At 48.0% G+C, this 22,416-nt stretch overlaps 1 protein-coding gene across 2 annotated transcripts; it reads right to left on the bottom strand.

Annotated features, from left to right (window-relative positions):
• Positions 1–492: 492 nt before the first annotated feature.
• On the bottom strand, positions 493–18,836 carry ARF3 (ADP ribosylation factor 3). Of its 2 annotated transcripts, none has more exons than XM_021704783.2 (5): positions 18,610–18,836; positions 5,507–5,747; positions 4,347–4,457; positions 3,987–4,111; positions 493–3,436 (listed from the first exon to the last, which is right to left on the bottom strand). In XM_021704783.2, exons 2-5 carry the CDS (start codon positions 5,652–5,654, stop codon positions 3,275–3,277), a joined length of 546 nt encoding a protein of 181 aa, XP_021560458.1. In that variant the 5' UTR covers positions 5,655–5,747; positions 18,610–18,836; the 3' UTR covers positions 493–3,274. The 2 variants fall into 2 exon arrangements, with proteins under 2 accessions (XP_021560458.1, XP_044771365.1); XM_044915430.1 differs by having other exon boundaries at positions 5,507–5,720; positions 18,765–18,807.
• Positions 18,837–22,416: the final 3,580 nt, after the last annotated feature.

Genomic DNA, 22,416 nt, shown 5'->3' with positions numbered 1-22,416 from the left:
TCATGTTCACCACTGCCAAAGTCCAGAACTAGACAGGTGAGGGGACTCCAATCTATGGATGAGGGGACCCTGTTCCAACCGGAAGCACCTGATTGCACAGGGCTAGGGAGATCTGAGAGTGGAGGCAGGGTGGGTCACTCCAAGTTCAGGGCCCTCTAGCCAATGAAGTCCCTAATGTCTACCAACAGGTGATAAACAAGGCTAAGAACAGGATGAAATCCTTTACAACTAAAAGAGCAAAGTCACGAAGCCCTCTCATTCCTGGTGCCCAATTCATTCAGGCTCCCCTCCAGAGTATGATAGAAAGTAGTAAGCAGTGTAGAAATAAGCCTAAGTTCCTCCATAACCTCACTCCCCCTGTCAAGTATACCCTTTACCCCTCTGCTGAGAGAAGGAGCAGTCTAGAGAGAGGGACCAGAGACAGAAGTACCCTCACCATTTAAATACTGTCCCATGCTGCTGCACATCAAGGATGAAGGTCTGCTCCAAAGCTGCATAAAACAAGTTTAATTTCCAACCAGGGTCACAGTCATCGCGTATCCCACATTTTGGGCAAGGAGAGAGAAGGTGAGTCATTAAACATATACAGTCTACAGTCCAGAGGAGAAAAGAAGAAGAGAAAAACCAGAACTGCAGTTACTACTGTAACATCACAAAACACACTCTGCTGGGGGAGGGGGCCCAGAGGGGAATCTCTAGGGGGAAAAAGGCTGTAACAAAGGAAAGCATAAAATGAAATCTACCAGAGGAGAATGTGGGAGGGAACAGGCAAAAATGGAATGAGAAACCCAATCCAGAAAGAGCTTTTAGGAGAATGGGAATGTAGAAAGGTCCACCCACCCCTGCCAAGGGCCTAGCAACCAGGAATACTACCAAGATCACTTACTGCTCCCCCCTGCTGGATGGATCCTTGAGCAGCACCAAGGCAACCTCCAAGGCTGCTTGCTAACACCCTCAGGCCCACTGGTCTCTGGAGCCCCCCAAAACAAGGTAGGGGTGGGCCTTAAATAAGAAAAACCTAATTGGGACTGCCATCTAACTAGGGAGGGTCAGACTGGGAGGCAGGAGAAGAGGTAAAATCCGCAGCTACTGCAAAGACCAAGAGTGGGGAATCCTAAGTAGGAACGAAACAAGGAAAGGGGAGACAGGCAACAGCAGTGAATGAGTTGAGAAGGCAAAGGCAACAGTTCAGGAGGGGAGAGGCAACAGGGGCAGGAGCAAAAAAATGAGGAAACAGAGGCAGAGGCAAAGGAAAGGAGTGGAGGGAAGCATCTGTGCAGTCAGGGGAGTGAATACATGTTAAAATGAACTAGAAGCTCCAGCATACCTCTCCCCTCACCCCTGCCACCAAATACACACACACACACACACACACACACGCCTAGAGATCAGGAGACCTGCACACTCCCACTGCATCTTGGGTAAATAGTACATCACTAAGAAACTGGCACTGAGGGAGACACCCCTGGAACCTCTCTTTCACAGTTCAACCTGGGGTAGGGTGGGGGTACTGATCTGCCTGTTGTAGACAAAGGTGGCAGGAAGCCTGGCCCCATGGGGTGGGGCTTGGGACAGTCCTTCTGGGAAGGGGTCCCTCAGCCATGCTCTGGGGGGGGGGGGTGGGGGGGAGGACAGGGTGCCGGGGCCCTGACCATAGCAGAAAGGTTATGGGCGGCCGTTTTGGAGCTCAGGGCGCAGCCAGCACACACAGGAGCCCACAGAAAAGCCACGGCTTCACAGAAACCGCAAAGTCAGGACCCGGGCCAGGACCTCAGGGACAAGCGCCCCCTGTAAACAGAGAGACGCAGTAGCAGCAGCTTCTGAACTACATAATAATGGGGGGAGGACCCTGAAGACCACTGCATCCCACCAGCACCAACAACTACTTCAGAGTTCTAATTTCCTCCACTCCAACCTCAAATGGATTCATGGGAAGTGGCTGAAACGGGCAGGAGAAAACTGTTGGGGTGGAGTGAGGAGGGACAGCAGGATAGTCTGAGGGTCTAGAAACAGAACAGAAAATTTTCAGCCTTCAGCACACCCTAGACTAGAAAAAGAGAGAAGTGGAGAATAGGGGAATTGAAACTGAGGTCTGCTATGTCACCCCCACTCCCCTGCTCCCCATTAAACCACCCAGCCAGCCCCGGTCAGGTCAGCAGGACTACTAGGGTGAGGAAACTTCTGACAAAGGACAGATAAACCACCCAGTCTCCAAGATCAGAAGATTGGGGGGGGGGGCATGGGAGGGCAGGAATAGACTGATCCATGCCTCACCTTCTCCTAACAACACAAGAGGATGAAGATGGAAAACCTGAGGCCCACCCCCCAGTGCCCTGGATCCCAAACACACCCCATGGTCTTGCTCTCCCCGTCTTCCTCACAAGCTCCTGAGGAACAGATCTAAGGATGAGGAGGAGGATCAGCTGAACACTGGGCTGACAAGAGTGAGTGGGCTCTTCTCTCCTTCCCAGTAACAAGGCAGGGCAGAATAGCATCTCCTTGGGAACAGTCATCTAGAGATAAAGACCATCCCCCTGCCCTGAACAGGATGTAGAGAGGGGTACAAGGAAGATGGCGGTGGAAAATCCATCATCTGTCCTATCATCCAGAAAAACCTACCTGCAGAGAGGAGAGGAACCAGCTCAAGACTGGGGCAGCCTTCCCTCTACCTTCTTCCCTTTATCTCACCAACATGGGAGGGGCAGATGATAGGCTGGAGTGGGCAGTGACCTGGCTCCCAGCACCGAGCTGCACTCCACACCTCCACCCGCATATATATCTCTCTATACATGTATATACACGCGCACACATGCACGCACACACAGAGAGGCCCGTGCAATTTCCATGTAGAACAGGGAGAGAATGGCAAAGGAAAGGAAGACGGGGAGTGGGAGAGGAACCTGTGGGGAGAGGGAAGGGACTGAGATGCCAAGAGCACAGCAACCAGAGCCAAACGAAGCGAACGGAGAGAATACCCCACCCCACCTCCCAAACCCCAGAGGATGAGGGGGGGCCACCCATGAAACCATAACAACCTTGTTTTTGTTTTAAATCCGATAAATTGGAATGATTCATCATCAGGACAGCAACGGGGACTGGTCATGGACAGGGGAGAGGAGGGGAGGCAGGGGAGGCAAGGCTCTTGTTGGGCATGCGGACATGATACCCAGGGCCCTGGCCACACTGGCAACGGGAAGGAAGGGGCAGAGCTGGGGCAGGGAGACAGTAGGTGTGTCAGGGATAGGTAGGGCGGTCGGATAGGGCTGCCTGGCTCTCACTTCTTGTTTTTGAGCTGATTGGCCAGCCAGTCCAGGCCTTCGTACAGCCCGTCCCCGCTGGTGGCACAGGTGGCCTGAATGTACCAGTTGCGGTGACGCAGAGAATGCAGGCCCAACTTGTCTGTGATCTCAGCAGCGTTCATAGCATTAGGCAAATCCTGGAGCATGAGGGAGACACACAAAAAGGAGGCTCAGGGTCTTTCAAAGGCTTCTAGAACACCCATCTACCAAAGAGATGTGTACCAGCACCCTCTCCTCCTCCACTGTAGGAACCAGAACAAGGTCCTAAAGAGCTGCTTTGGATTTATTCATCCCAGAACCATAGATCCAAGGCGCTAAAGGTCATTCCATTGGGGAGCTGCAAACCAAATATGGGGTTGTAGGGAAGTGAAGAGGTGATTCAGACTGGGCAAAGAATCAGGTCTGTTTGACTATAGGAGTGAGGGCAGTTCCACTAAATTAGACAACAGGGAAGATGAAGGAGGGATTTGAGGTATCTACCACACCAATCCCTGAGGACAGAAGTGTTGCTAATTAAAGCTGGGTAGGGAACAAGAAGAGGAACATAAAGAAGCCAGCTAATCATATTCCCCACACTTCCAAAATTGAGAACACAGTCACAGGGCTTCCCCTACAATGAGCCCCAATGCCCAGGATTTCCACAGCCAGGTTGACCTCTCTCAAATCCAGGGTGGGGAGAAGTCTCACCTGTTTGTTTGCAAAGACAAGGAGCACTGCATCCCGGAGCTCATCCTCTGCCAGCATCCTCATCAGCTCCTCTCGGGCCTCATTTACTCGCTCCCTATCATTGCTGTCGACCACAAATATCAACCCTAGGGAGGCAGAGCATGTGCTGCGTAAGACAGCAGATGAACTCCCATCATCCCTACCACCAAAAGACAACACCCTCCATACACCCTCCAAATATTTGCTCCCTTTCCTCCTGTTCTCCCACCCCTAGGAGCTGCGGCAGGGCAAGGATTGGCTGCCCATAACCAAGAATGACAGCCACAACTTCTGCTCACACCCGACCAACCCATGCCAAGCTGGGCGATTCATATGCCATACCCTGGGTGTTTTGGAAGTAGTGTCTCCAGAGAGGTCGAATCTTGTCCTGGCCACCCACGTCCCAAACTGTGAAGCTGATATTCTTGTACTCCACTGTTTCCACGTTGAACCCTTTGGAAAAAACAGACAACGGCCACTTGGCCTCAAACACCAGGCCTGCAAACAATACCCCAGGGGTTTGTTTCTGTTTCCCCCAGCCTGGCTCTGATCCTAGCAAAGGAAAGAAAGCTGAGGCTTCCTCAGGCCTGGTATTCCCTGACCTAGTAGCCTAAAGGCCAAAAAAAAAAAACCTTAGATGGGGCGCCTGGGCGGCTCAGATGGTTAAGCATCTGCCTTCGGCTCAGGTCATGATCCTGGGGTCCTGGGATCGAGTCCCGCATCGGGCTCCCTGCTCCGCGGGAAGCCTGCTTCTCCCTCTGCCTCTCTCTGTCTCTCTGTCTCTGTCTCTCATGAATAAATAAATAAAATCTTTAAAAAACAAAAACAAAAACAAAACAAAACAAAAAAAACCTTAGAGAAAAAGTGGAAGAGGATGAGGAGGGCCAGTCTGGAGGTTCACAATCCCCTTGGTAACATGAGCTAACCTTCTCTGCTCATTCTCTGTCTTTGCCTCTCCCTCCTGCAAAGAAATGACTCAGCCCCACTCCTGTACCTCAGCCATCACGAGTCTGCCGCAGCTAAAATGTAGGGCCTGGGAAACACAGTGAAGAAAAAGTGAGCTCTACTCCTGGAGCCCCAAATGCAGAACCAGTGGACAATGATGATCTGGAGCCCCATCTATAAGGCAAACGTTCTCCCTCCCACAGGCAGGTCTTAACCAGGATCAGGTACATTGAGGATCTAAAGTGAAACAACTCCTGGCCTCTGGCAGGAACATCAAAGCCTTTCACCTGCTTTCCAAACAACACAGAGAACAAACCAGCTCAGTGCCTGAGGGCAACTGTTCAGTGCCAGGCTGCGGAAGTTCCCGCATCAGAGAGGGCCCGGGTAGGTGGGCAAACGGCAGCCCCAGCACCTGCTAGTAAGTTAAATAACCATCCTTCCCTGAATCCCCCCAAGTTGCATAGACTTGCCTGGTGGCCAGGTGGGGGATCTAGGAATAGGCCCCTTGCCTGGCCCAGCTGTTGGCATGAAAGCTTACATCTAAGCTGTGCCCTTACCAATGGTGGGGATGGTGGTGACGATCTCCCCCAGTTTCAACTTATACAGGATGGTGGTCTTTCCTGCAGCATCCAGGCCCACCATCAGGATGCGCATCTCCTTCTTCCCAATCAGGCTCTTCAGAAGGTTTCCAAAGATATTACCCATGATCACAGCAACCACTTTCTGAGGACAGGAGGGCTCAAGTGGGGGCAGTGGCAGTCTGGTTTTGGCCTGGGCCCTGGTATGGAGAACTCAATCCTAAGGCAAAGAAACATAAACTCATTAACACATCTGCTAGTCAGGATTTCATGTAAATGGGATTTGCCAAAGTCATGGCTGGAATTTATAAGAAGCTATGAAGATCAAGTCCCACTCAGAAACATCCTGAGTCTTTGGGAGCGGAGACAAAGCCGTGAACACTCAGGACCCCTGCTCTGCCATAATGTACTGGTGTGACTTTGGATGAGTTATTCCCCCCCATCCATATCTGCCCCTATAAATGGAGGGGACTGAACTAGATGACTTCTGAAGTCCCTTCAGTTCCGACACTCTATACCATATAAGGCCTTGCAAGACCATGAATGCCCTTCCCTCCCGCAACCTTCCCCTGAGACTCCTGGAAAGGCTGGGAGAGGAGGGAGTGGAATGAGGAGTGGCTCTTTGTGACTCCTGACAAGGTTCGGGCTTGCCAGGTCCCCAAGGTCCATGCTCAAATCAAGAGACTTCACTTCTTCCCTTTCCGTATGTCTGCGATTCCACCTTCCTTCCACACACCAAAATTAATCAGGAAGAAATAAGGTGAAAGTTGTGCCCTGTTCATACAACGGTGTGCCTAGGCTACCCCTCATTCCTAGGCTCATCGTGGCCCATCCAAGGACAGCTTCTCCACTTTCTCACCTGCAAGGAGGCAGTCACCTCATTCCCTGCCTCCTCCCTAACCCCCTTCAGTCTGTTCTCCACATAGCAGCCAGACTACTTTTAAAACCAAAATCAGGTCATGCTGCTTCTCTGTTCAAAACCCTCTCTTGGCTTCCTGTCTCCCTTTCAGTAAAATCCAAAACCATACCATGGCTTGCAAGGTCCTGCACGATCTGCATTCCCCTGCTTCTCTCGTTAAATCTCCTACTACTCTTCTCTTGGCTTACCCCACTTCAATTCCCCGACACTTTCCTGCCTCAAAGCTTTTGTACTCGCTCTTCGCTCTGCCCTGAATGCTCCTCTCCCAGATAACCTTCATGGAGCATCCCCTCACTTCCTTCAGGTATCCATCTGAGTACCACCTTATCAAAGAGGCCTTCCACAACCACCTCTAATGGTTGTGGATCGCACATCACTCTCTACCCTATTTATCCCACTTCATTTTTCTTCATAGCATTTATCACCATCAGACACATCACACATTTGTTTCTTGCTGTACTGTTTTTCTCCTACCACAATGTCAGCTCCTTATCTATTTTGTTCACTGCTGTGTTCCTGGTACCTTGAATAGTGCCTGGTACATAGCAGCTGAACAAATGAACTAAAACTCCCAGGGTCTAATACTGACCTTACTAAGCAGCTCACTAAGACTGACTGGAAACTTATGCCTGGTGCATACTAGGATCTTAACAAATTATCTGCTAAAAACATGAAGATGGCAGGAAGAAGGACTACGAAGGCATAAAGTGCCTATCTTCCCACCCCACCCATTGCCCCCAAAAGACAGAATCCTGGAGTCACTCATTCCCTCTCCTCTTCCCTCCCTTCTCTATGGCACAGGATGGCCACAGAAATGCATTTCTGAGCCAGTGAAATAGGGTTCAGGATCGCCCATGGCAGCCAGTTCTCTGTGCCTGCAGGAGACAGGCGTCCACGGGCAGCTTATTCAGCAATCACCATATGCCAGCTGCTGGCATTCTCCGTAGAGTCTGGGAACCAGAGGCACATACACACCAAACCCAGCAGGCGAAGGAACAGGTCAAGACAGAGTGCACCCAAACCCAAGAATGTGAAAGGTGGATGGGGAGGAATCTGATTTACAAGCTAAAGCATGGGGGTTTAGTGGGAGTTGAGCTGTTTTCTCAAAAACTATTTCAGTTTTGTTTGTTTCCTACTCTCCTCAGTTTGCAGCAAATTCCAGACTAGTACAAAGGAGCCAGATCGACAGCCCCTGGAGACCAAAGTACTAGTTTGTCCAAAAAACAGAAACAATGAGTGCTTATAGAGTGTTTCATCTTCAAAGGCCTTCCCAGACATCCACTAATGAGCCAGGCGTGGTGCTCCTGGTAGGTTCCTCAGATGAGCCCTGCCCCTGACCCAGCGGGCTCACACCCCAGGGAGAGGACCTGGCTCAACCTTAGGGCTCAACTTCAGCCAAGTCGCCCACTAGCCATCCTCCCTGCCCATCCTGCCTAAACCCACCCAGGCAGACAGATCCTGGAGGATCTGTAGGCAGGAAGGGACATCTGCCCAGCTAATAAGATCAGATTCCATCAACCCTGGCAATCTGTAGTCGTCAGACTTCTGGTTCTGCCACCCTCATCTCCAGAAATTAAAACTTCCCCAAGTCTTCCTAGTCTTGATCTTATTTCCTACTCAGGCCTCCTCTTCTCCAGTTCCAGATGATACTTTGCTTTAAGGCTTTGGTAGTAGGCTTTGGCCCAGGTTCTGAACTGGAATTTATACCAAGCATTTATCTTGCTGTCCTTCATGAATGAAGCAATTGCTGATTAAAGGATTACCAACCGTGAGTGGCTGAAAAATACCCCTGGCCCCAAAACATGCACACACTGTCCTTTGGTTTGCTTCTTTGCTAAACTAGCAAGTTAACGTCTTGGTTCAAAAGCTGATCCCAGTGTTACACTTACTTCTCTTTCCTGGCATGTCCCTGAATTATCTGAGCCACTCATGTGGCACTTACTACCTCATGGAGCTTTTTCTCTCTTAGAAGTCTGTACATTTACCGTCTCTACAGTTCAACTGTATTCTCCATGGGCAAGGACTATGCCTTTTATTTATTTTGGATCTGTCCCCACTCCCAGTGCCAAGCCCACTATAGAAGTTCAACCAAGCACAGGGGCTGATTTAAGCCTCCTCTGAGGATGTCCTTATATCATTTCTTCTGCCCCAGCAGTACTTGGTATCTCTGTGTAAAGCACAGATGGTTTCTTAGATACCCTGTCAATTCTTGGCCATTTTCCACACCATATTTGACCCCAAGACTGGTTTGGAAACACCATAAAAGGACTAGAAGACTAAAATCAATGGAATTTTCTCTTGCCATTTAATACGCAATGGGCCTGATGGATAACTGATGAAATGCCCACGTAGTCACTGTGTGTCCTCTGGGGGGCAGCGCCACGCCTTGAAATTAGTGGACATTATGACTCCTCTTTAATATAATCAGAAGCTGGACTCAGATGAGCATTCCAAAGCAGGTGTTGGTTTTCTTGTCCTGGCTTTCTCTGTCCCTATCACCAGATAGCACGCTGCCTCTACCATGAGGATGGTGGCAACTTGCAGCTTTGTGTCATGAACACAAATCTTGGGTTATACTGCCGATTTTTACTTTCACCCATAATGCATTCCTAAAAAAAGCTCTGGGAAGCAGAATGGCAAAAAAATACATAAACCCTGGATTGTTTCCCTATGTACTGTACAGCCTATAGTTACTCTCTTTTACCACAGATGGCACTCCTGTGTTGAAAGGGCAAAATGCCAGGGTTCCACGGGCTGTGAGAAACCAGGAATCAGCAGTTAAAACTGAAGATGAGTGGCTTAGGATGCAAAATGGACTACAGCAATATCCCTATTATTAAAAAAGTATACCTCAACATTCTATTTTACAGCCACAAGCTTTGTTATCAGTGGTACAAATAACAAGAGCTCTTAAGGTGTGTTCCAGTACAATCCGTGTGGAACACTGCAGGAGTTCAATCAAACACATTGCCTGATTTAAGCTTCATCTGAGGATGTCCTCACTGACGACTACTTACTGCCCCCAAGCCCGTCCCCCCCCCACCAGGAGAGGCAGGCTGTTGCCATGACTGCTCAGCCATCCTGGCTTGTGTGTGTTGCAGGAACATGCCCGCCTCACTCTCCAAGTGATTCTGAGAGTCACACTCAGTCTGCCACACACAACTCCCCCCACCTGACTCTGGTGGCTGACTCAGGCTTGCGTCCTACGACACCTACTTCTGAGGGGACTTCTGATCTGACACCACCTCCTCCTCTTCAGGCTGCATGGGTCCAGGAAAAGGAAGACCAAGGTCTCCCAAACCTTCTGCTGCCAGGTAGGTGCACTAAAAGCAGCTTTGTTCCCAGACAATTTTCACATTGCGATATCACTAATAGAGATGCTATTTTTAGTACAGCCAATGGAGCAGACCGATAAAATGTAAGGAAACAAAAGCAGGGTCTGCCTGTACTTGGTTTCCTTAGCACAGCTGGCTTGTGACCTCTATAAACTTTCCAAGTTTTTGTCTCAAGAGCACTGTAATCACAAGCACACAAGAACTCCTAGATTAATATCTCAATGACTTCTACTGGACTCAGAGATTTCCCAAAGCCAAGAAATAGCTTCTGATGTCAGCTTCCATCCATTCACTAAGCACTTATTGGGTATACAGAACTAGGCATACACAGAGGAAGACAACTTCTGCTTTCATGAAACTCAGTCAGTGGGAGAGAAAGACAAGCAAACAGAATTACAAAACAGCACAAGAGTAAGAGTGGAATAAGCACATAGTATAATGGGGACAGCAAGCTGGAGCAGTTAATCAAGACTAAGGAGTACAGGGCAATTCCCAGACATGATTCTCAGGTCACCCTCCGAGCTGACTCCCAACAGAATAGGAAGTAATCAAACAATAAAAAAGAGGGAGTGGGGGAGAGGGAACGTGTGTCAAAGGCATAAAGACCTGAGTTAGAGACAGCACTTTTTACTAGCCAAAGCCAGGTGCAGTTGGGAGTCAGTTTATTTGGATGCCGCATGGTGAGTAAAAGGAAGTGACGACACTGGAGACGTAAGAAGGGGCTAGATCATGAAGGGCCTTAAAGGCCATACTTAGTAACATAAGCAAGTATGTGCTTTAGAAAGACCATTCTTTCTGAGCACCTGGCTGACTCAGTCAGTAGAGGATGCAACTCTTGATCTCAGAGTCTTGAGTTCAAGCCCCATGTTGGGTGTAAAGCTTGCTTAAAAAAAAATAATAATAAAGGACCATTCTGGCAGTCATTTGGGTGTAAATTAAAAGGGGAAAAAGACTTGAGGCAGAGAGCCCATGTGGGAGGTACAGTAATACAGCCGAGAAATCAAAAGTTCTTAACCACAGGAAGCAATAAAAACGAAAAGATAGATTTGAAACATCAAAACAGGGCGCTTGGGTGGCTCAGTCAGTTAAGGCTCTGCCTTAGGCTCAGGTCATGATCCCGGAGTCCTGGGATTGAGCCCCGCGTGGTCAGGCTCCCTGCTCAGTGGGGAGTCTGCTTCTCCCTCTCCCCCACACCATGTGCTCTCTCTCTCAAATAAGTAAATAAAATCTTTAAAAAAAAAAAAATAAAAAAAAATAAGTCAATTAATTAAAAAAATTGTTTAAAAAAGAAATCATAGTGCTCTGAATAGTCAAGGCTCTAGTTGTAGGCATTGGAGCAGCTATGGAATATCAGAAGATGAAATGGTTGTAAGCTGGTCAGTTTCTAAGAATAGGGCAAGATGAAAGCTTTGTTAGAGGGCAGTGCCACGGAACGTTCCAAAGAAACAAATGAGTCTAGTTTTTATCTGGTCACATTTTTATCTGGCCATATATTCTGAAACAGCCCCGATTCTCTGTTCTGATTCACTTGCTCGTTGTCCACAGGAAAAGGGCTGTCCATGGGGCCGTGGCGGAGCTCAGTCTCAACCCTGAGATCATGATCTGAGCCAAAACCAAGAGTCAGACTTAACTGACTGAGCCACTTAGGCGCCCCTTTCAGGCCTTATTTTAATTTGCCTTTTCTACAACCTTTGATCCTTTTTTTTTTTAATGTTTTTTCCTCATTGGTGTCTATGATGTCTTACTGTCTTGATGTCCTTTTGGCTCCTCTGGTTGCTTCTTACTCTCTTTCCTGGCCTTTGTTTTGCCTACCGATTTAAATGTTGATGTGCCCCAAGTTTCTGCCTTTGGCCTTTTCTCTTGTCCCACTGTACACACTCTCCCTAGATGTATCAGTTAGAGTAGCATCAGTTGCAAAAGATAGAAGACACACTTGTGGCTTAAATGACAAGTAGATTTATTAAAGCATATAGCTTGAAGTCTAGGTAAAATAAGCCAGACACAAAAGGACAAAATTGTATGATTCCATGTATATGAAGCACCCTAGTCAAATTCATACAGATGGAAGTAGAATGGTGGTTGCCAGGGGGTGGAGGTAGGGGAAATGCAGGTTATTGTTTAACAATTACAGAGTTTCAGTTTGGGAAGATGAAAAAGTTCTGGAGATGGATGGTGGTGATGGTTGCAAAACAGTGTGAATGTACTTAATGCCACTGAACTGTGCACTTAAAAATGGTCAAAACGGTAAATTGTGTTATGTATATTCCCCTACACAGAGAGAGAGAGGGAGAAATCTAGAGCTAGAACGCTTGTTTTTTTAATCCACCAGCTCTACAGTGTTATTAAGGACCCAAATTTTCTCCATTTTTCTGCTCTGACATCCTAGAGTTCTTATGTCTGTCTCTTCATGCTCTCGGAATTACTCCAGCATCTCATTCTTCTACATCAACATCTAAAGGCTGGACAAGAGAATGTTGCCATATGTCTTTTTTTTAAGATTGAGGAAAACTTTCCCAGATGCTCCCAGCAGACATTCCCTATATTTTATTGGCTAGAATTAGTACATGACCATTTGTGACTCAATCACTGGCAAGGGAAATGGAATGCCCACATCCCTTAGGCTGATCAGTTTTCATACCCTAGGGCTGGGGAAGGGTATCTTTATACCCCCACCCCCAACAAACATCTGAACACATTAGCGGTTGTGTTAGAAGCAAGAAGGGGAAGAATTGCTCTTTGGGTAGATAGCCAGTAACTGCTGTTATCCTGGATCTTGGTTTCTCTTATGGCTTCAATTACCATCTGTGCAGATGATTCCCAAATACCCAGCTCAGCCCTTCTCCTGAGCTTCACACCTTAGCACCTCAAAATTGAAGTTTAATCTAAAAATAAGTATCTTCAGGGCACCTGAGTGGCTCAGTCGGTTAAGCGTCTGCCTTCGGCTCAGGTCACACTCTCAGGGTCCTGGGATAGAGCCCCGCGGTGGGCTCCCTGCTCAGCAGGCAGTCTGCTTCTCCCTCTCCCTCCTCCCCCCTGCTCATGCTCTCTCAAATAAATAAAATCTTTAAAAAAATACAAACAAATATCTTCAATCTCAGATTTGTTCCTCTTGTGTTTCTTGGCTAACGAAGTGCCACCAGATCACCCAGGCCAGAAACCTGGGAGTCATTTTTGACTCTTCTACTCTTCCTTCCTAAATTTAATCAGTAGTTAAATCCTGTGGATTCTACTATTTTGATGTTTCACTATGCTTTCTTAATTACAAAAGCACTGAAATTCCACAAGCAGTCAGCCTAAAGCCCTAATAAACCTTTGCTCCAATCTGGTTCCCACATCACAGGTCAAAATCGAGCTGCTGGTGAACAGATGACAAAGGAAGCTATGGTTTAGACAAGGCCCACCATTACAGAGCAGTCTAAGGATTCAGAAAACAGGGAACTGGGGCACCTGGGTGGCTCAGTCGGTTGGGCGTCTGCCTTCAGCTCAGGTCATGATCCCAGGGTCCTGGGATCAAGCCCCGCATCGGGCTCCCTGTTCCTCAGGAAGCCTGCTTCTCCCTCTCCCACTCCCCCTGCTTGTGTTCCTTCTCTAGCTGTGTCTCTCTCTGTCAAATAAATAAATAAAATCTTTAAAAAAAAAGAAAAAGAGGGCGCCTGGGTGGCTCAGTTGGTTAAGCGACTGCCTTCGGCTCAGGTCATGATCCTGGAGTCCCAGGATCGAGTCCCGCATCGGGCTCCCTGCTCGGCAGGGAGCCTGCTTCTCCCTCTGACCCTCCCCCCTCTCATGTGCTCTCTCTGTCTCAAATAAATAAATAAAATCTTTAAAAAAAAAGAAAAAGAAAAGAAAACAGGGAACTACCTAGCTTGGGGAATAAGTTATGTGTGATCCCTTAGCACCTCAAACACACTCCTACTCTAGGATTCACCACAGAATGTTTTATTCACATTTGTCTGTTTTGCTTTCCAGAGCTGGAACTTCCCAAATAATGTGCCTTTAGGGTCACCTGGGTGGCTCAGTTGTTAAGCATCTGCCTCAGCTCAGGTCATGATCCCAGGGTCCTGGGCTCGAGCCCCGCATCAGGCTCCCTGCTCCACGGGAAGCCTGCTTCTCCCTCTCCCATTCCCCCTGCTTGTGTTCCCTCTCTCGTGGTGTCTCTCTCTGTCAAATAAATAAATAAAATCTCTGGGGTGCCTGGGTGGCTCAGTCGTTAAGCGTCTGCCTTCGGCTCAGGTCATGATCCCAGGGTCCTGGGATCGAGCCCCGCATCGGGCTGCCTGCTCCGCAGGAAGCCTGCTTCTCCCTCTCCCACTCCCCCTGCTTGTGTTCCCTCTCTCGCTGTGTCTCTCTCTGTCAAATAAATAAGTAAAATCTTTAAAAATAAATAAATAAATAAAATCTTTAAAAAAAAAAATTATGTGCCTTTAACGCATTATAGGTCTGCCATACATCCCATCAGTACTGGATGGCTAGGCAGGGCTTAAGGTGGCTAGAGCCCAAGGGCCAGTCATCTCAGCTTGCAAGCACTACGTCTTTCTCACTATTACCATTCTCTGTGGTATGACATCCTCTGTGCACCTGAGACTTCACTTCCATGACAAAAGGTTGGGGAAGTACTTCACTAAACTATGAGCCCTTGTCAGCAGGGACCATGCCTTATTCATGTTTCATGTCTCCAGCACCATGACTAATCTGTAGCTAGTGACTAACATGCTTGCTTTTGAGGAGTATGGTTCTACCGGTGGTGGTAAAACATTTCTGAGGTTGAGGAAGATAGTATTCTATAGGTGATCCCTGATTCTTTTCCTGTATCTGACAAACTCGAGAAATGGTTGCTATGTTCTCAGAGCCCGAGCCCTAGCCCTAGGGGTCCCTGGATGGGCTTCACAGGCTTGGGGGTGGGGGAAGAACTATATGAGAGGCTCTAATTATGCTCCTCCCCTCTACCCCACTACCAGAGCAGCTCCATTTTTATCCATGCAATGTATTAGACTTCAAATAAGATTTTATAGAAGGTAACGTTTAATTCCTTTTAACAGAAGAGGAAAAGGGGGTCAAAAACCACTGCAACAAAGAGCAAATGTTCTCCTGCATCCTAAATCATGCTGAAGTTTAAACATCCATGCCTGATGCTCTAGTGTAAAAGCTCATAAAGGAAGGGTTATACCAGGCTCTCATCAGTAATGGAAGAGCTAAAGGGTACGATGAGATCTGCTACACCCAGTCATCTCATCTTTCTTCAGGAATATGGTGATAATGGTGGATCAATGAATTCCCAAGCCATGTCCCTTCAGGTCCATATGGCACAGCAGATCCTTTGTAGAAGTCCAATACAAAGCTCTAAAACGTTCATGGAATCCCTACCACAGTCAGTTCTTTCCCAGACTATAATGCAAGCCTTCAAACATTTGTGGAACTTCCAAATGCTCCCCATGTCTTTTCATTATCAAAAAGCTTTACTAGCATTCTACCTGTATTTGCAACAGATGTTGAAAAGGTATAGCAGGTAGAATTACACAGATATCACAACTCTGGACCTTAATACAGTACATTCTGAAACATACTCAGAGGGAGACATTTAAAGGAGATAGGACTAAATGAAAACAGTGGCCCAGGAAATGGAGTTTGCTGAAATACTAATTGAGACCTAAAATAAAGGGACCCAGTAATCTATATCCCTGACCTAGGTCATTTAGAGTGCTCTTGTATGAAAGAGTCAACCGTTACTTCAATCATGCTGACTTTTCTAACATGAACACTATTCTTGAGCCCCCACATCCTCACCGTGCATCCAAGTTGATGGTCCAGGGCCCCTGCCTTGCTCCAGCTTCACCTCCCACTCAGGCAGCAGGAGCTGCCTCTGTGAGCCTGATGCTGAAAAAAGATTTCATTGCTCATAAGCCTACGACCAGCAAAAAAAGTCATGGTAACAATCATCCCTCTACACAGGCAGCAAGTTATTCTTTTGTCAACCTCCTCTCCTTTAAGGCAGCCCTGAGTGCTCATATTATTATTGCTATTATGATGATGATTATTAATAGCAACTAACATTTATTTGCGGCTTACTATGTGCTTTGTACAGTACTAAATACTTTACATGTATTACCTCATTTAATTCTCATGCCAATACTATGAAGTAGGTACTATCATTATCATGTTCTTTACTGATGAGGAAAATGAAGCTAAAGGAGGACAAGTTTTTCACCAAAATCATAAAACTAGTAATTAGCAGAGGCAGGATTTGAACCCAATTTTGTCTGATTCCAAGGTCCACACTCTAAATAACCATACCATAGTGCCTCTAAATTGACCCGCAACAAAAATGGTGAAGAGAGCCAAAAACAGTGATATGCTTTGAGTCTCGGGCTGCTTGGCATCCATTTCTAAAGGTGTATGGGGAAGCAGATTCCACAATTTCCCTGTTATTCACTCAGCTTTAACAAACCTGGTTTTAAAGAAGTTCCTCCTTCTAAGCAACAAATCCCACCCACTATCCTCTGAGTCCATTTCCTCTTATTATGACTCCAGTGGAAAGAGAGTAGCAGAAATGAACACACACAATATGATCCTCCGTGCACTTGAGACTTCACTTCCACTCTTTCCAGCCTGCTGCCACCCCTCCTTTATACTTGCATTCAGTTTAATAATAGCAGCTACCATTCACTGGCACCAAATCTGTGCCAGGCACCACATACATACATTGGCTCTCTCCTCTGTAATCTCCAGAATTCCAATTTTGACAATACTCTGAAGGACTTAACATCTTTGCCCACAGTGGGGAAGCAGGAGACCTGGGATTTCAGAGAAATAATGACTTTGTGTTCTCATAATATTTTTCTTTTTGGGTCTTAGTTTCCATTATCCATGCCTGTTTTGTGCCTTGTAGGAAGGTGGAGAGGCCATGACTTTGTAATTACAATGCCCAAGGGCCTTTGTACCCTCACTCAGCTATCTCCAGGCACTCTCCCTGACAGCCAAGCCATCTCCTTCTCTTTACTTAAACTGTAGTCAGAAAGCTTGTTGAGTTCTACCCATTCACATCCTGTATTCATCCCAAGAGCCTACTGTTTGCATTAGGCACTGTGGGAGACACAACATGAAATCCAATCCCTGCAATCAAAATGTTTCATCTCTTTGGAAAAACCAGACTTACACATAAAATTTTTGATGATGCAAGGTAATAATTCTATGCTGGGGGGCGCCTGGGTGGCTCAGTCGGTTAAGCGGCTGCCTTCAGCTCAGGTCATGATCCCAATCGAACCCAGCATCAGACTCCCTGCTCAGCGGGGAACCTGCTTCTCCCTGTTTCTCCCCCTGCTCATGCTTTCTCTCTCTCTCAAATAAAAAATGAAATCTTTGAAATAATAGTAAAATAATAACAATTTCTATGCTGGGAAGCGGGAAGCATGTAAATATGTGATACACAGGGGGCCCTTCCCAGCTAAATCCAAGGTCAATGATTCATTCTGTGAACAGGTGACCTCTGTGGATCAGTTTCTTTCTTAAAATGAGCTTTTAGAGACATGTTATTCAAACTCAGGTCTAATGTGCAATAACCAATTCACTGCTCCACTCCAGTCATATCAAGTGGAGACACTTACCCAAGAAGCTCAAGACAAAATGGCAGCAAAGATGGTCACTACCTGATTAAGGCCAGGGGAGAAAAGTATGCAGAGACTAGATTCTGTTCTGTTGCACTGACCCAAGCAATCAGACTCCTGCAGCATTCTCCTATCCATAAAACTTTCATGCCATAGACCAGGGGTGACCCAATCCAACAGCAGCAGAGGCAGGTTTTGAGTTACGCTTCTCCCTCAACCAGATGACCTCACTATTTCTTCTCACTCCTGACCACATACCACACTCCTCCTGGCCTGGCCAGAGGGAGACCGGCAGTAATACAACCCAGAAAGAAGGGAACTCCCCCCAAAGAGGAGCTACCACTTTGCTATGCAAGTGGCCGGGGTTAACAGGGAACTCCACCTCCCCCTCCTTCCCTCAAACATTGGTGTAAGCAATGGCTCCATTTTCTGTTCCGGGAATCCTGGTACTTCCTAAAGAAAGCAAGCGGATTGGAAGACACAAACTCAGAGCCAGCGACTAGCTGCTCCCTCCTCCTGTGAGACCGCCCCCGCTTTGCCTGGGGGAGGAAGGCACCACCTCTCCTCTCCAAGCAAGATCTGATCCCCCCACCCTCTTCTGCCTCTTCTCCTCCCGCTCCCCACCTGCTGCCCTGGTCCCAACGTGTGGTTCCCAAGACCCAAAGCGCAACCTCTACCGGAATAGTGCCCCTGGGGTGCCCCACTAGCTTGCCTGGCCGACTGATCCCTAAACCCCTTACGCACCCTTGCCCCATGAAGGGAGTACAGGGTGTCACCGCTGCAAGGCTCTGGTCTCCTAGTACTAAGGTGGAGCAGGAGAGAGTGTAGGAAAAAGCGGCATTCCCTAGCCCTTTAACAGGAAAAGGATACAAAACAGCCATCACCGCCCCCGCATCACCTCTCTCTGGACTGTTTTCCTCCACCTCAACCCCGACCCCTCGTAAGCCCACCTCCTGCAGGCGAGGGGAACCTAACTGCAGCCCGGGTCGCCCCCGCGTGCGAGGCAGAGCACAGATTCGTGAGCGCCCCCCACCCCCACCCCAGCTCCGCGTCCTTCAAATGTGGGGGAAGGCGAGAGACTGGCCCGGCGCCCCCTCCCCGAGCTCTCAGGTGGGAAGGACCACACCGCTCCATGCCCGGCAGTGCCGGGGGGAGGGGGGCTCTATCTCCTCATCCCCCACCCCGAGCCTCTCCTCTACCGGGACCCGCCTTCCTTCCCCAGCCCCTCACCAGTTCCTGCTCCCAGCTCCGCCGCCGCAGCCGCCGCCTCCGCCCCCGCAGGTTCCGCTCGGCACTGGTTCCGCTCCCTCCGACTCCCCCAAGCCGATTTCGGCAAGGCTGCTCCCCTGGCCCCGCTCCCCAGCTCCCTCCTTCCTTTCCTCCACCTAGCACCGGAAGCCGCGACGGCGACAGGAGCTGTGCGGCGCACCCCCACCCCCAGACCGGGATACTTCCCACCTCCCCGATCGCGCGAGAACTGCGCGGTAGCGAGCGGCAGTTCTCGCGAGATCTATCACCATGGCAGCGGCTGCAGCAGAGGCAGCCGGGTGCAGGAGCTGAAGCCTGGGCGGGGGCCGAAGTGGGGGCTGCAGGCTGCGGGCGGCGAAGGCGGGAGCCGGGAAGTGGGGATGAGGCAGTGGGCATTGAGGTGAGAATTCCAAGCTCCGGGGCCATGCCTGAAATTTAATGACTGGAACTGCATGCTGGCCACACTGGAAGGGGCTGGGCGGAGAGGCAAAGCCAGGAGCCGGGTACGAGTGAGGAGCCCTTGCTGTGGCCCACCCTATTCTTCCAGACCACATCTTTCTTTCTAAGCCACGGCTAGCTGCATCTCCCTGAGAGCCCTCGCTGCATCGCTGTTGCTACTCACTCCTCCCAAGCTAAGACTGGGTTACTCAGGGGTCTGAATCAGGAGATCCTTTCCCATGGGGAAGAGGAGAGAGAGTGATGAATTTAAGAGACTGAAGGAAAGAACTGGACTCTGGTCCAGTTAGGAAGTTGGAAAGTGAAAGACAACCGTGGAAGCCTAATATTTAGAGGTGTGGTTTGAGGAAGTGTACCTAGATGACTATGAATTTTAGTATCCCAAGGAAAATGAGACTTTACACCCATGTTTCTCCACCCCTGCCCACCCCCACTTCCCTTACACTCATTTCTATATCTGATCTAGACATGCAGAGATGCCTTGGAACAGTCTCTGCTGTGATAGAAGGTCACTAGTAATACTAAGAACAGAAGGTTCTTTAAGTGGCCTCTCTCCTCAGTATAAGGGAACACATAGCTCTTCCCTAAGGCTTGAGCCAAAACTGGTGCTTTTCTGGATTTTTTTTTTTTTTTTGGCCTTATTTCTTCTCTTTCAAGAAGAACCAGGTTGGTAGATAGCCACACTGTGTCTATCCCTTGTCCTCATCAATCCCTGATGTATATATTCACCACTCTCTTCCTCTTATCCCAGTCTGTTTTCTCTCTTACTCTAATGTGGAAAATAATATGGCCCTAGAATGTGAAGCCGAGAGGACCCTAATTTAACATAGTGAGGGATGATCTGGATAACAAGGAGCATGTTTATAACAAAGAGAGTTGTATATGTCCTGGGCTGTTGCTATTAAGGGCCTTTGCCCTGCTAAGCTCTGTGTTGTAAATGGCAGAAGACTTCTTCAGTTTTATTGCAGACTCTTGGATCAGGCCCTGTGATACTTCCACATGACTACTCTTTCCATTTATTTTCCTAAAATTTTCACCCCACCAAGTTATGCCCCCACACCAACCACCAAAATTATGCTTTGCACCTCCCCCCTTCACTAGTGCCCCAACCACACCAACATGCCTCTTGAGATTCTGTCAGGAGGTAGAAATTCAGTGTTCCTGCCGGAGACATCACATACTCTCAAGGATGGGTCCTGGGTGTTAGGAAGGATGGAATTGGTGACAGCCTAATATGGTTAGCAGCAAGTACCATGACATTTGAGTCAGAACTGATGGATGCAGGGCTAAGTGGGTTAAGTGTCTGCCTTCGGCTCTAGGCTCTCATGATCCTGGGGTCCTCGGATGGAGCCCCATATCTGTCAGGCTCCCTGCTCAGCGGAGAGTCTGCTTCTCCCTCTCCTCTGCCCCATCGCTCCCCCTCTCATGCTCACTCTCTCTCAAATAATTAAAATAAAATAAAATAAAATAACTGATGAATGGGACTGGAGAATCTCCCAGGCTTTCTGTCCTTCACCTGTCTGGAGTCTGGAGTCTGCTGCAGCATCACTGGGCGCTTCCCATGGAGCAAACAGGAGCAGAGATAGGAGGGCGGCTGCCTAGCTGGCAATTAGCCAGCCACTGCCACTCCCCAGCTTCCCAACCACTTGAAAGGCTAAGGGAAAAGAGCTCATCCAGAGCTGAAGGAGGCCTAGAGGCCTGACTTAGAGTTCATCAGTCTTTCTCCCTCCCTCTGACTGCCAGTGGAGCTAAGTAAAAGCTGAAATTGTAGCCACCCGCTCTGTGGGTTGCACACTCCCACTCTCGTCACTGACCCCAGGCCTGGGTCTGAGCCCAGTGCGTGTGCCGGGAGCAGGGGTGGGGGGTGTTGGCCATGCTGACAAAATCCATTTGGAATTTCTCAAGGTTGTGGTTTGGGGCTTAAGTTTGCCACAGAGTGTGCCTGACAAAAGAGAAAGCTAGAAAGAGAGGGAGCCAAAGAGAATACAGAGGAAGGAAACAGGAAAAAGCCAAAATATTCTTGCTGTAATACCATTGGAGATTCTCCTCCCTCTGTCTAAGTGTGAGAAATTCCCATTCTGGATGTTCCTTATCATTATTTTCTCTCCTATCCTATGCCCATTCTAGCTGCATCCCCTCTCTGCCTGACACCCCCATACACACCAGGCTCAATCAGTGACTAAAGTAAGGATGAGATGTCTTCCCTGCTTCCATCAAGTTTCCAAGCCCAGGATTCTCAAGTGGAAAATCAGGACATAAAATTTTGTCATAAAGTACTAGCCTAACTCAACATTCCTCAAAATGCCCTTGCTACCTGAGTAGCAAAATCACCTAATTTTGAGGGTAATTTGGGTAGCAGATATATCTATTGCCTAGAGAAATAGAGAAAACCATTTCTACATTCCCTGGCCAACGAGATGACCTGTTAGAGGCAGCATCTTGCAACCCCACAAACATTTAGTCACTTGTAAAGTTCTGAATGTGTGATGTGTATCCCTTTTCTGAATTGAATGATAATGGTTTGTTTTCAAAGATACTGAGTTAGGAAAAGACAGATTGTAACTGTAAAAAATCTGTTTTCTCTAGTTTTGGTTATGTCCTAAAAGATAAAGGAATTATTTTACTAAGATTAAATGCAGAAAAGCTCTGAATAAGGAAGAACACAATACACATGCAAATAATTCAATAGGAAAGCATGCTGGTTTTGCTGGTTTCCAGAGCAAACACTCCCTTTTCAAGCACTGGAATCTCTTTTATATGTTTCCCATTAGTCTTATATCTACCTCCCAAGTTCTCTGACTTGGAGCCATAAAGAAAAGCACCTGCACTTTTGGGTCCAAACTTAATGTTGAGATACGTTCAGGACTTGAAATCTCTGGAACAGAGGTAACCATGGTGTAGGGCAGGGGTTAACCAAGTACAGCCAGAGAGCCTAATCTCATCTGCAGTCCCATTTTTGTGAATTAAGCCTTACTGGACACAGCCATACCCATTTGTTTATGTGTGGTCTATGGCTACTTTTGATTCACAACAACAGAGTTGAGTAATTATAGCAGAGTTGAGTAGTTGCGACAAAGCCCACAAGCCTAATACAGCTGACCCTTGAACGACACAGGTTTGAACTGTGCAGGTTCACTTAATACACAGATTTTTTTTTTTTTTAGTAAATACCTACCGTACCCTACTGTAAATGTATTTTATCTTCCTTATGATTTTCTTTTTTTTTTTAAGATTTTATTTATTTATTTGACAGAGAGAGATACAGCGAGAGAGGGAACACAAGCAGGGGGAGTGGGAGAGGGAGAAGCAGGCTTCCCGCAGAGCGGGGAGCCT

This window comes from Neomonachus schauinslandi, chromosome 5 (assembly GCF_002201575.2).
Source record: "Neomonachus schauinslandi chromosome 5, ASM220157v2, whole genome shotgun sequence".
Lineage (NCBI taxonomy): Eukaryota > Metazoa > Chordata > Mammalia > Carnivora > Phocidae > Neomonachus > Neomonachus schauinslandi.
Note: the sequence above shows the minus strand (reverse complement) of the source record. Positions and strands in the feature narration are given on the sequence as shown.

Coding starts and splice junctions, on each gene's coding strand:
- ARF3 (XM_021704783.2), bottom strand. CDS start 5,654: ATGGGTAATATCTTTGGAAACCTTCTGAAGAGCCTGATTGGGAAGAAG. Junction 4,112..4,346: donor CTACTTCCAAAACACCCAGG/GTATGGCATATG, acceptor CTGCCTCCCTAG/GGTTGATATTTGTGGTCGAC. Junction 3,437..3,986: donor TTGTCTTTGCAAACAAACAG/GTGAGACTTCTC, acceptor CTCATGCTCCAG/GATTTGCCTAATGCTATGAA.